The 13,113-nt window shown below is 38.1% G+C and overlaps 1 protein-coding gene across 12 annotated transcripts in view; it reads left to right on the plus strand.

The window, feature by feature from the left end:
- Nucleotides 1–13,113, plus strand: part of LOC128027221 (disks large homolog 3) — an 87,220-nt gene that overhangs the window by 47,781 nt on the left and 26,326 nt on the right. For 7 of the 12 annotated variants that reach the window (XM_052614590.1, XM_052614593.1, XM_052614601.1 and 4 more), the window contains 7 exons: nt 2,047–2,100; nt 2,487–2,537; nt 3,872–3,996; nt 4,696–4,865; nt 5,161–5,297; nt 6,540–6,684; nt 7,843–8,017. In XM_052614590.1, the coding sequence (XP_052470550.1) occupies nt 2,047–2,100; nt 2,487–2,537; nt 3,872–3,996; nt 4,696–4,865; nt 5,161–5,297; nt 6,540–6,684; nt 7,843–8,017 (857 nt within the window). The remainder of the gene's footprint in view (nt 1–2,046; nt 2,101–2,486; nt 2,538–3,871; nt 3,997–4,695; nt 4,866–5,160; nt 5,298–6,539; nt 6,685–7,842; nt 8,018–13,113) is intronic. The other 5 variants (XM_052614591.1, XM_052614599.1, XM_052614594.1 and 2 more) reach the window with 3 other exon arrangements.

Consider the following 13,113-nt stretch of genomic DNA (forward strand, 5'->3'; position numbering starts at 1 on the left):
CAGACACAGAAATTATTCAGGGTCTGAAACCAAATCGCAATCAGCTGCAGCTGCTGTGACAACCAGAGGGAAAGTTAGGGGGCTGAATATCTTTGCACTTTAGCTGAACATTATATAAAGCTGTCTGCAGTAGTTACCCATTTACACGTTCAAAATTCTGACCGTTCACAGCATCGGTGCACACAATGTAAATTTAGCTGTCAAAATGATCGTAGAAATGTGTGTTATTTCATGCAATGTGTGTGTGGATTATGGCAGGCTACTAAGAGAGGTAAACTGCAAGAGTATGTACTACAAAATCAGTGTTTTTGTCCTTCAGTTTTCCAATAAAAATATCCAAACATCCCTTAGACAAGCTTCATTTTTTTAGAAAGCTAAATTATATACAATAAAAGAACCAGGTTTTGTTTTAATGTTATTTAAACACTATAATATTATTTATTAATATTTTGAATTAGCTTTTTATTTTTTTATTTTTTGTATTTCGAATTTTAGTTATTTATTAGTTTTTTATATTACAATATAGGTTCAATTTAGTGTTTCACCTTAAACTTATTTATTTCAGTTTGTTAAATTGTCTTTTTTATTTTTTATTGATTATAAATAATAAACAAAAAACAAAAAGTTATTTTTTATTTAGTTTCAGTTTTATTCATTTATTTATTTTTAGACATTTAATTAACAATAACAACACTGACAAGAATATATCTCAAATTAAGCTTGTTCATGTTTCAACCAAGAATAATGAGAACAAAAAAATATTTGACAGTTTGGTGAAAATCTACTTACTTCAAGATCAATTCTCTAAGCTTACAATATTTTGTTTCTTGGGGGAAATGTATCTTATTTAAAGATGTTTAGATATTTTTACTGGAAAAGACTGTGCATGGCATGATCACAAGAGGTCTATGGGATTTAGTGTAAACTGGAGTGATAATCTAGTGCTTTACTCCTCAAGTACTAAAGTGGGTGGAGAAGTAGTGACTATCTCCTCTCTACTAGTCTCCTGGCGGCCCTGTCAGCATCACCTCATCACAGATCAATCAGATCAATACTCACAAACACTACAAGGCTTGCATGTGAAAGGCCATGAATGTTAGTTGGTCCACTGCCTCAGTTCATCCATATGGTCTGCTAAGAGCATGGACTATTCTATGGACATTTACCAAAAAGTCTATAATTTCCCCCCATTTCATTTGGCAGCAGTGTTATTTCTTTTGTTTTGTGCAACACAAATTGAGATTATTCTGGAGAATGTTCCAGCTGTTCTTGTGTATATGAATGTAGATGATTACTGTCAAACTACCAAAAGTACTTTGTTTTGGTCTTTTTCCTCTAACAAAGCTATTATATGACTTGAAATATAGCACACGAGTCATGTGGACTACTCTTATGGTCCTTTTATGGTATTTCTTACTATGCTTTGTGAAAAAAAAAAGAATTTCTACTTTTTTGTTACACTTAAGGAAAAAAAAAGTATGGATTTGTAAAGAAATGATCCCACTCTGGAAATATTTTCAAGAGCGGGGAAATAAAGTAATTGCCACTTTGTATCAATTGTGTTTAAAATACGAGGTTAAAATGTTACTAAATGCAAACTACTGCTCAAAAGTTTAGAATTGGTATAAAAAAAATGTATGCTTTTGAAAGAAGTCACTTATGCTGCATTTATTTGATCAAAATAGTAAAATAAATGTTTTTCAGCAATAGCAAAAAAACGTTTAACAGTAGTGTAATCATAGCCGTGCTGATATTCATAAAAAAAATGAAACTAGCCGGAGGGGAATAACACATGTAGTACTGTCGACAGGCCACAGGCCGTCTGTAATCTTCACACCTCCAGTCCGGTCCAGTCCTCACTCTTCCCCCTGAAGCGTCACATCATGGTGATGATGTACCATGCTCTGTTGAGACCCACTGTTCCCATGGCATGCATTTACTGTATCCTCATGACAGTGTGTGTGTGTGTGTGTTTGTTTGTGCATACAGTATGTGTGAGCCACCATCCTCACACACTGAGGTAATGTGCATCTCTTCATCTCACAGGCAAACCCTCCCCCCATCATTGTGAACGCAGACTCACTGGATGCAGGCCCTTATGTAAGTATCTGCCTCATGCTCTCAGCACCTCCAGTAGCGCCCGCCTCCCTGACTGCCTGCCACGTGGAGCTATCCGTCTCAACCTGGTCAAACCTTTCCCAGAGATAATAACAATAAAAATATTGCACAGATTAAACGACAGCAGATGTGGACAGTAGCTTTAATGCCGAGTTCAATTACTATTTAACTGTTATAATGAGTTGTCTTTGACTGTTTATCAGCCCTATGCTTTGTACGTGATTCATACCTCTAATTATGACCGTGCTGAATTTATAGCGTTTTAATTAATTGTAGTTGTGACCTTCTTGTGTGTAATTTGTTGGCATTATATGGTGTCTAATGACTCTGTTTATGAGTGTGTGTTATTTTTCTTTTGTCTGTTACAGGTGAATGGGAGTGATGGCATGTATAAATACGAAGAAATCATTTTGGAGAGGGTAAATATCATTCAGCTATTTCATATGTCTGTTTTTTAGGGTGTCCACTATTGCTACCTATGGGGACCTGGACACTAGATGGCAGTAAATTTTGAGCTTATGCCTGGCATTGATGTAGTTTACAGCTGTGGTACATTTTCAAAACATTAGACTGATCACCAACTAATGATTAATTAAACAGGCATAAAATCATCTATTCAATATATATTCATATATAAATTTGTTCACTGGAGATATGAAGCTAAAATTAGGCTTTCTGTCAAACAGTTGTCAATACTTTATAAACACATAATGATCATTCCATTTGATCATCAATAGATCTATAGATATACCAAATTCTTTGTACATTAACCATTAAAATCTGTATGATTACATAATTGCTGGATTAAATGATAGTCACATATATCAAAATGAATGAAAACTTAAATCTTTTAAGCCCGTTGTACTATGAACAGCAGTAACCTTCAATAAAAGACATGTTTAGACGTGTGGTGGTTGTTACTTTGTAATTTAGTTTCTTGTACTAAGTCATTTGAGGACAATAATTAAAAAACCATGCATATTAACAATATTTTCGGACTACTAAAAGAGTATTGAAAATGTACCACCTGTGAAATAGTACCATGCGGTTCATCATGTACAGGGTGCTGTTCATATCGAATTGTTCTTAAGAAGAATTATCATATAAAATACTTTTCATACTTGAAGTTTGTTCAATGCAAATGAATCTAAATCTGTCTGCATAGGCCACTCATTAAAGAGCAGTGGATGTTGGATTTGGGTGCATCTCTGAGCTTTCAGCTTAGTGCCATTTTTGCACGCTCAGGCCTAAATAAACTATGTTAAGATCTCACACATTAAAAGGTCAGTGGGTGTGTTCACTTTTTTAGTGGGAGCACTCCCAGTGGCTCTGGAGCAGGAAAGGCACACTGGGATGTCTTAGCTTCACTCTGTACTAATTTGCTGCGACCGTTGCTCATTAATTATAGAATATAATAAAGTGAAGTCTTTTCTCAGCTGTCTGCTTTAGGGCCTGTATTTTGAGATGTGACTGTCAGACAGACCAGCCTGTCTCAGCTTTTTGGCACTGGAATAAAAACAGCAGTGTAAGGAGTGATGAAGTACGGAGGGAGGAAATAGGCGGAAACGGATACGATTTTTGGACTCTTGAAATGCACACCACAAATTCCTATATTTAGCAGCAGAAAAATGCCCACGCCTAGATAGTGTTTACAAAAAGTATTGAGAGCCAGGTGCAAACTTTATCCACAAATCTGTATGAAAGCTCTGCGTTTCCTCATCTATAATATGCTACTCATGTATGTCATCAATAGGGCAACTCTGGGCTTGGGTTCAGTATCGCAGGAGGTGTGGATAATCCACACATTCCTGATGATCCAGGAATCTTCATCACCAAGATTATCCCAGGAGGTGCCGCTGCCATGGATGGGAGACTAGGGTGAGTGATCCATCTCCCAGGATCTAATATTTCTTAGTTCAACTCTAGCTTTTATCCAAAACCTACTGAGCTGCCTAGATAGGGAGTATTTTAAAGCATCATAGGCGGACTCCCCACTCAAAGGCTGTTTCAAAAGTTAGACATCTTAATTATCATGCCTAGTTTGGCCAAATTCTAAGGCTGCATTGCATCCTTTGCCAGCTGAGGCAATGCTTTTTGACCAGCTATGTAAAAAACTTGTACTTGTAATTAAAAATGTACTGGTGTCGTATGCATTTTTATACTATTAGAGTATTAGCTTAGTAGCTTACTAACAGTGTCAGTTTGACAACATGCTAATGCCAAACTGTTGAGTTCTCAGTTCTATTTGTTGAATATGGAGTTGCTGTTACTTTTGCAGGTGCTTGGAGAAGTTAAAAAGTTTTACATTCAGTAATTTAAATCCATGCAATTAGGAGTTCTGCATAACGGCTAAACATTTCCCCACTCATTCAAGTTTTCATGTGAATTTGGCAAGTTTACTTGGTTTGAAAGCGACTTCTTTGTGAGTGGTGCTTTATGCATCTACTGACAGTCAACAATGAATTTACACAAAAAAAATAATAATTTTGCCATTCTACATGGGGAAATGTTATACCATGAGATTGATTCTATTATATTTACATTATATTTACATTGCTTTATTATATTGTTTCTCAGGGTAAATGACTGTGTTCTGCGGGTGAATGATGTGGACGTGTCCGAGGTTGTGCACAGCAAGGCTGTAGAGGCTTTGAAGGAGGCCGGTCCAGTGGTCAGGTTGCTGGTACGCAGAAGACAGGCTCCACCTGAGACCATTTTGGAGGTCAACCTACTGAAAGGGCCTAAAGGTTAGAGGAGCTAAATGTGCACATCAACACATTTGGGACAGATGCAATAGAGGGTGCTATTATGTGCAGTATCCCTATTATAGCAGTTCTGAATTAATGGGATATAGTTTTGAATACAGATTGACCCTATTTGCATCAGTGCACATTTTCATATTTTCCTCATTGAATTGCTTGTTTCTCTTGGAAATATGCCATATTAAGAAAATAAAATGCTGTAAAAAAAATTGGGTTTGAATACAACCTTGTAAGATCTGATGTCCTGGTTTAAAATGTTATTCCATTCTGTTCTTTCAAGGTCTTGGCTTCAGTATTGCTGGAGGTATAGGCAACCAGCACATCCCGGGCGACAACAGTATCTACATCACAAAGATCATCGAAGGTGGGGCGGCACAGAAAGATGGACGTCTGCAGACAGGCGATCGCCTACTGGCTGTAAGATTTCATGTGCACACATGGATCTGTGTAGTGTACTATATGTAAAGCCACACACTGCATTCCTTTGCAGAACTTTATTTTCCAGTGAGCTTCTTAATGCTTCAATGAATGCAGACACTGTTGTAGGCTATTATGTCGTATTATAGATAATATATCTCATGTGTGAAGGTTTATGGGCCACAGTGTGATTGATGTGAAGCTGAGCGCAAACTCAAACAAGGACACAGCTGTGATAAAGAGAAACACTTGCATGGCACGCAAGTGCCAGGGACTGAGCAGGCTATGACATGGTAATAAATGTCATAATTAAAAGGTTACACATCAATCATGGCTGGGTGCCATAACTGCAGACATGTAAAGTGTGCCTTTCTTTCCTTTTCCTTTCTTGAATGTTATGGTTTCAGTCAGTGACTTAGATTTTTCCGGCCTAGAATTGGTCTGTGCTTTTAGTGTAGTAATCATATTTTGTTTGTTTGTTTCTTTTTTTATTTATGTATTGATTACCTATTTGTAGCATGTGTGTTGTCAAACTAATGAAGATGTTTTATTAATTTGCATATTGCAATTTTGCATTTGATTTTTTTCATTTGTGGTGCATTGAGCTCTCTCGGCCACCGTAGATAACATTTATCCAGCGATTTTTCTGGGGATTGTTTTGAAGACTTTTGGGTAAATCAACTATGGTAAAAAAAAAAAAAAATTAAAAAAATATAAAAAATAAACCCAGTCTTGGGACGTTTCTCCACTAAGCTAAAATTGTTACTTTGCTAAATAGAATAAATAAAAATGTAAGTATCTATCAGTTAAATATTTATATATAACTTATATATATATAAACTCTTCTTTGGTCATACAACTAATGGTTAACCAATCCATTGGCTTCTATTTCATAGAGGCAGGTTCAGAGTCCAATTCAGTACAATTTCAAACAGACCTGACTCTTTCTACACCCTCAGAATGCATTTTTACCCATCAAACACTTAGCTTTCTGTAGTGTGTACTGTAGGTGCTCTTACAAAGGAAAAAGCACTACGCCTTTCCAGCTTCCTCTCGTCCTTCCTTTTGTGGCCGGACGGCTGAGAACCGGAGAACAGAGCGTCGTCTCCGAGTGTGGGGCCGTCCGGCCTCCGCTCCAGTCGCTTCCTTCCCACATCTTCAAATGTGCTGTCGTGAACATTCTGAGTCACGCTTCAGAGACCAGCCGATGTAACATGCGTGTGTGTGTGTCTGCATTCACAGGTGAATAACATCATACTTCAGGATGTGCGTCATGAGGAGGCTGTGGCCGCTCTGAAGAACACTTCAGACATGGTCTATCTGAAAGTGGCCAAGCCGGGACCAGTACATCTCAATGACATGTACGCCCCACCAGACTACTCCAGCAGTACGTACCTTCTTTTGCTGATCTCCATCCATGCTTTGCTCTTACAAGCTTAAAAACTCCATTTTATGACTGTTTTTACTGCATTGATAAACGTGAAAGGGACTTGCCAGTTATGTCAATTCAAATATAACCTACGTCGCTATCTGCTTCTATCGTTAACCCTGTAATGAAAGCGAGTGGTGCAGTGCCTGTGAGTGCTGTGGAGTTTTGTTACAGTACTGTGGTGTAGCAGTGGGCGCTGTTTTCAGACACCCACACACACTGCACTGCTGCTCCCATCACAGCACCGATCCCTCCATCCCACTGAGAGATGAAGCTTTCACACAATCCACCTGCACAAATGCACACAGCGGCCAAAATTGACTTTTTGCTACACCTGCCAATGGTGGCTGAATATCTCTTACTGGCCATTAAACTAAACATTTTTAAATATTTGCTATATTTTGTTCAATTGAATAGATGTGTCAGTCTCTTAATTAAACTCTCTCAAGGAAAGTGCACCTAGGATATTATTTCAGATTAAACAGTAAAGACATGTATAATGTTGCAAAATATTTATATTTCAAATAAATGCCTTTTCTTTTGATCAAAGAATCTTGAAAAAAATGACCACGGCTTCCTAAAAAAAATATTAAGCAGCACAACTGTTTCCAACACTAATAATATTTCACAATATTATAATTTTTCTGTATTTTTGATCACATAAGTTTTTATATATATATTTTGTGTTGATAGTCTTCGGTAATCAAATAAACATAATTCAGAAACATAAAAGAAACCAACCCAAAACTTTCCAGTAGTGTATATGCACATCACAATCAGACATGCTTTTTGGTCGTTGTGATGCCTGATAACTGGATTAAATTTAACCCAGGTTTCTTAAATATTATATTTGTATCAGTGACCACAAAAGAAAAAGGATTTGTGCTGATAATGTCCAAAAACCAAGGCCTTATAGATTGATTTAGAATGCTGCATTCTTCAGTGCAATGTTTTTGTGATTTTAAGTTGTATATGTCAAATTGTCCTTTTCACAGTTGAATTAAACTATGTATTATGACGCTGTAGTGCTACACACACATCTACAGTTCCAATCGCATCTGATCTGGTCCTCTGTAACTACCTGGTTAAATCATCTGCCTTTTTTCCCCTTTACTGGTCTCGGCCTCCCTCCAGCCTTCCCCACCATGGTGGACAACCACGTCGGGCACAACTCCAACATGGCCTACATGGGAGGCATGGAGCCTAAACCAGTCTACCCACCGCCCCAGGCCACCCCCTCGAGGTACTCCCCAGTCCCACGCCACATGCTGGGGGAGGAGGACTTCACCAGGTCAGAGTCATTGATTTACTCAACTATTCACTCACAATCACTCTCATCTTCACTCCAGGGTTCCCACGGCCATTGAAAACCTGCAAATATCAAGGAATTCTTTTTACATTTCCAGGCCTGGAAAAGTCATACAAAAGGAAATTTTCACCGCTAATATAGTTTCGTTAATACCTCCAAAATATTTAATCAGCTAAAAATTGTGAGTGCAATCTGTAATTTCATTAATAAGAAACATAAACCAAATTTTGAAGGAAAATAACTGGAAAAGTGTTTTGGTCAGAAAGGATGGGAACCCTTGTCACTCTCTCAAATGTCACTTTTCAGATGCACTCATGCACAAATGACAAAAAACAACACTTGCATGTCCATATATATTTGATTAGTAAACGACATTGTTTTCTCACAACCTGTGCTGCAGTTCTTCAGCTTTAGTTGTTTAATTTCTTTTTGGCGATACTGTTGGCATTTTATGATGTAACTGGGCAAAGATAGAACAAATAAAAATGATTTTAAGTAGGTGTCGAGAGTGGGCTGAAGAACGTCTACGAGGTTTGTAATGCCTCTCTGTGGTGGTTTGTTTGTGAACATTGCTTTAACGAAACATGACTGGGTGTATAAAGTCTCCAACACGAATCCCAACACTGCAAACAAACACTCTGGATATAAGAGATGCTTCTGGCATGGGGTCAAATGTTTTGAAGTCACGGCCACTGTTGCCAGAACACGAGATGGGTTTCACCTCTCCGAGCACAGCCTCTCTGGACCTGTGAGTCAGCCCGGACCCTTCCAGCTGAATGCATCCTCACTTCTGCATGTGTGTGTTTTTGTCTCCGTCTGTGTGCATGTGTGTGCCCTACGTGTCTTCATACAGTATGTCTCTGTGTCTGCTGTCTCTGTGTGTCTGAAAGCGCCCCATTTACTGTGTGATTTCTGTACCTCCAATAGGGCCGAGCCCATTTACAGTGCCATCCACAAACCTCATGGGGACACCAGCCCTCCCTCCCCCCGTCTGTGCAGCAGGGGGTCTGGGGATGTGGGTTGCAGCCCCGCCCCGCCTGCTCTGTGTCAAAGCCTGGTCCCGTACACCGGCAGGTACTAACCACTGCTTCTCGGTCTGCCTGGCTTAGCTTAGCACAGTCTAGTTAACCTGAAAGTTATTCCCCTGCGCGGCCACCCTCCTTCCCCCTTCCTCAGTGCAACCTGAAGCGTGACACGTGTAAGGCCTTGAGGCGAAATGGCTTTCTGTCCCGAGCTGCGTACACCTTTACAGCGTGAAGGAGATGGAGAATGTTGTGGTATTAGAATCCTTAAAGCCTATTCACACCAACATGAATATTTGGCACTAAAATTTGGTACGATCTTCATATGCAATTTGTCTGTTCAGATTAATTCATAAAAGACAGCAGATGGGCTAAATGAAAATGCAGATTCACTTTCTAACAGTAGGTGACACACAAAAGCAGAACTACCCTTGGTATCCTGGGACACAAAGCGCTATGTAAATGTACATGTATTCATCTGTTCACTCACGGTCACTCACGGTCTCTCACTTCTTCAGTCCTTTTCATACATGTAAAAATCATACAAAAGGACATTTCTACAGCAAATATAGTCTTGATTTAATACATCAGTTCTAAAATACCAGCTAGAAATTATGAGTGCAATCTATAAAATAATCAGCCTTTCCTGGAAAACAACCGGAAAGGTAATGGAATTGATTGGTCACAAAGGAACCCTGTGGGAATTCGGTCGCTCTCTCAGATGTAACATTCTCAGAACACCTTTCTGTGAAGAAAATCTTTCACATTGATGGCATGCAAATGTTCATGGGGGTCTGGACCGACACATTAACATTCATTCAATTTAAATATTTATTGCACCTGATTTTCACACCAATATTTGTCTCGGTGTAAACAGACCTTTTGAGTCTCAAATGAACGAGGGTTTTATATTTTCAATCCTGCATTTTTCAGTTTGCAAATTATTCATTTTTTTTTTTTTTGCTCTTTATATCGGTCCACTTTTGTTTGTACCCCACTGACTTTTGAAATATCTTAAAAAGTGTGATTTGTGAGTAAATTATAGCAGAATTTTTTTTTTTTTTTGCAGGACTATACTTTTAATCTTACACAACCTACAGTAAATAGTCTTGCTGCTCTTACCATAACATCTGAAAGACATTTTAATCAAAAGATTAAATGTTTTATAATGATGTATCTTTAAGTGCTTAAAAATTCCACTAATTATCCCATACTCATCCCAAAGCACGCAACTAGCCTACTCTTTCCTCAGGAAAATGCATTCAGACTAACAACACTATTTATTTTTTATTTATGTTTTTTTGGTTGTTGAAACTGCTGTTGTTGAAGCTTTAAGAAGCCTGCGGGCTTTTTGTTCTGACTTTATTTGAAAAACCATTTGGGGTGTTGAACACCTCCAGACTCCCCCCAATTCGTACCCTTCCTATTTTGTACCTATGTACGATCTCAGATAGTATGTGAGTTTCAGCCATCCTCCTTTACCAGCCCATATAATGTCCTGGTGTTTTGTGTCTGCTCTCTGAAGAAGTCTTAGTCTGAGTGATGTACTGTGACTTTACGTACCACTGTGTGTCAGTACTTATTGTTTAATCCTTGCATACATATTGTACTGTAGGACAGGCTCAACAATATACCAGGCTAATCATTCAAAACCTTCACCCATCATATTACACGTTAGCAAATATCTCGTCAACAGCTCACTTGTTGATACTTCAGATCATGCAGTTTATTTCAAAGTGTGTGCTATCAACAGATGGACCTACAATTTTGGGCTAGTAGAATCCAACACGGGAACGTTTGGCTTCTGTTGCAGTTGTGTAAATATAAACAGTCGGGCCTGCTCTTACCATAAATGTATTGGGAAGTGAGAGGCTGATTCTGCAGTCAGACTACAAATGAGTAGTGGCGCACATTCCTGAAGCTGTCATGAATCATTTGAATGGAGAAAGCAGGCCACAAAACACACACACACACACACAGGGTGCTCTGCCAATGCCCATCACACACAGATACACTTAGACAGTCTGTCATAATGTGCTGACATGAACACACACTCCCTTTGACATGCAGCCCAAACACACACAGAGACACATGTGCGTGCACACACACACATACACACACACACACACACACACACACACACAGGTATACAGTATGAAGCACAATATTTAAACCTACACAGGGCTACACCTACCAAAGTACATAAATACTGTTGTATTATCCCTTTTTGCTCTCCGCTGTCCCAAACTAAGCTGTCAAAGTAAGTCTGAACCTTATCACAATCCCCCTGGAGGTCCCCCTAGAGGCTAATATAAGTTGTTTACAGGCATATATACTTTGTGTTGGTGTACAGTCACAGTTCACTCCTAAAGGATTCTGCCAGTGTGTGTGTGTGTGTGTGTGCATGTTTACATGACTGAGTCAAAGGAGAGACTCTGATAGACCCTCTGCCCATCTGTGCTTCCCCTACAATAGCATGCCGGTTACGGACACACTAACGTCCTCTTGGCTTCTCTATTAGCTTGAATACATTATGGAGATTCGGGGGAGATCTCCCACCCACCATTCACATTGCAGAACACAGTCAGCTGTACCTCCAGTCGAACAGGCTAATGACAGTCTGCTTGCACACTCATGTTCACAAATGATGGACACACATGTAGACTGGCATAGATATGTGTATAAACACACCATCTGAAATTTCAAATAGTTCAGGCCATTCATGACCATGTTTGATTATGGTTTTAAGAAATGGCTTCCTTGCATGACTCATGGAGTTTGTTTTTCCGTTCAGTGCATTGAATCAGTGCATTACTTGGTGCCACATGTACCACAGGGTGAATATTTAGCCTAATAAATACAGGTTGGGGATTTTGGGAAAGAAAGAAATGATTAGACAGAAGAGTTTGCACAGGGAGCACTGCAGGGTAGGGGTGCATCAGCAATTTGTATGGTCTTTATTTAGGAGGTAAAGTTCACACTAGGGGCTTAGTAACCTTTATTAGTTACCTTAGTTTACCTCTATTAATAAGCAGTTTTTAAATTTGTAAGCAGATGTAGTGTTGAAAAGCTGTGTATTGCAGTTTATCTGGTGTATATGGTTGATGCTGCAAATTATAATGGATATATAAATTACATATATAAAGTAAATTAATTCAGAATAAATTGTTTAAAGAAATTATTACTTTTATTCAGCAAAGATGCACTGAATTGATCAAAAGGCATTTATAATGTTAAAAAATAATTATATTGCATTTTTTATCTTCCTGTTAAAGGATCCTGAAGGAAATGTGTCATGGTTTCCACAAAAAAAAAAAAAAAATACATAAAATACAAAGTACATATATATATATATATATATATATATATATATATATATATATGTACAACCAGATTATCAAATAACAATGATTTGTGAATGATCACGTGACACTGAAGACTGGAGCAATGATGATGTAGATTGAGCTTTGCTTTTACAGGAATCATTTATTTATTTTACTCTTTCAAAAATATTCAAATATAAAAGTTGTTTTAAATTGTGGTAATATTTGACAGTATTGCTGTTTAACTGCATATTTGATTAAATTTTTTTTTTAACCTTTAAAATATTAAAACATTTAGAAAATCATGAAGGGCCCAAACTTTTGAACAGTAATGTATAAACTAAAGTTTAGTACGTCAACAATGTTTATTAGTTAAAACTGTAAGCTTATTTTTCTCAGTACGATTGACAATTTAGAATCTAAATCTTTACAACATCACTGTCAATAAAGCAACACTATGTGTGTCAAGTCATTTCATCATTTTTCATTAGGTTTATACTGTGTAAATAACAGACGGGATTCAATATAATTGAAGCAGGGGTACTTTTTGGCAGCTTTACTCAGTGAAGCACCTTATTGTAAACTGTTGACACTCTTGGTTTATTCTTAGCTGCTCGGAGAGGCTGGAAATATCTTGAACGTCTCTTGGCATGAAGTCAAATGGGACTTAAGTAGTGTGTTCTGAGGAAGAGATCGGTCGTTTTTACCCAGAGCTTTGAAAGCAAAGAGAGAA

The sequence above is a fragment of the Carassius gibelio genome, chromosome A14, assembly GCF_023724105.1.
Source record: "Carassius gibelio isolate Cgi1373 ecotype wild population from Czech Republic chromosome A14, carGib1.2-hapl.c, whole genome shotgun sequence".
Taxonomy (NCBI): Eukaryota; Metazoa; Chordata; class Actinopteri; order Cypriniformes; family Cyprinidae; genus Carassius; species Carassius gibelio.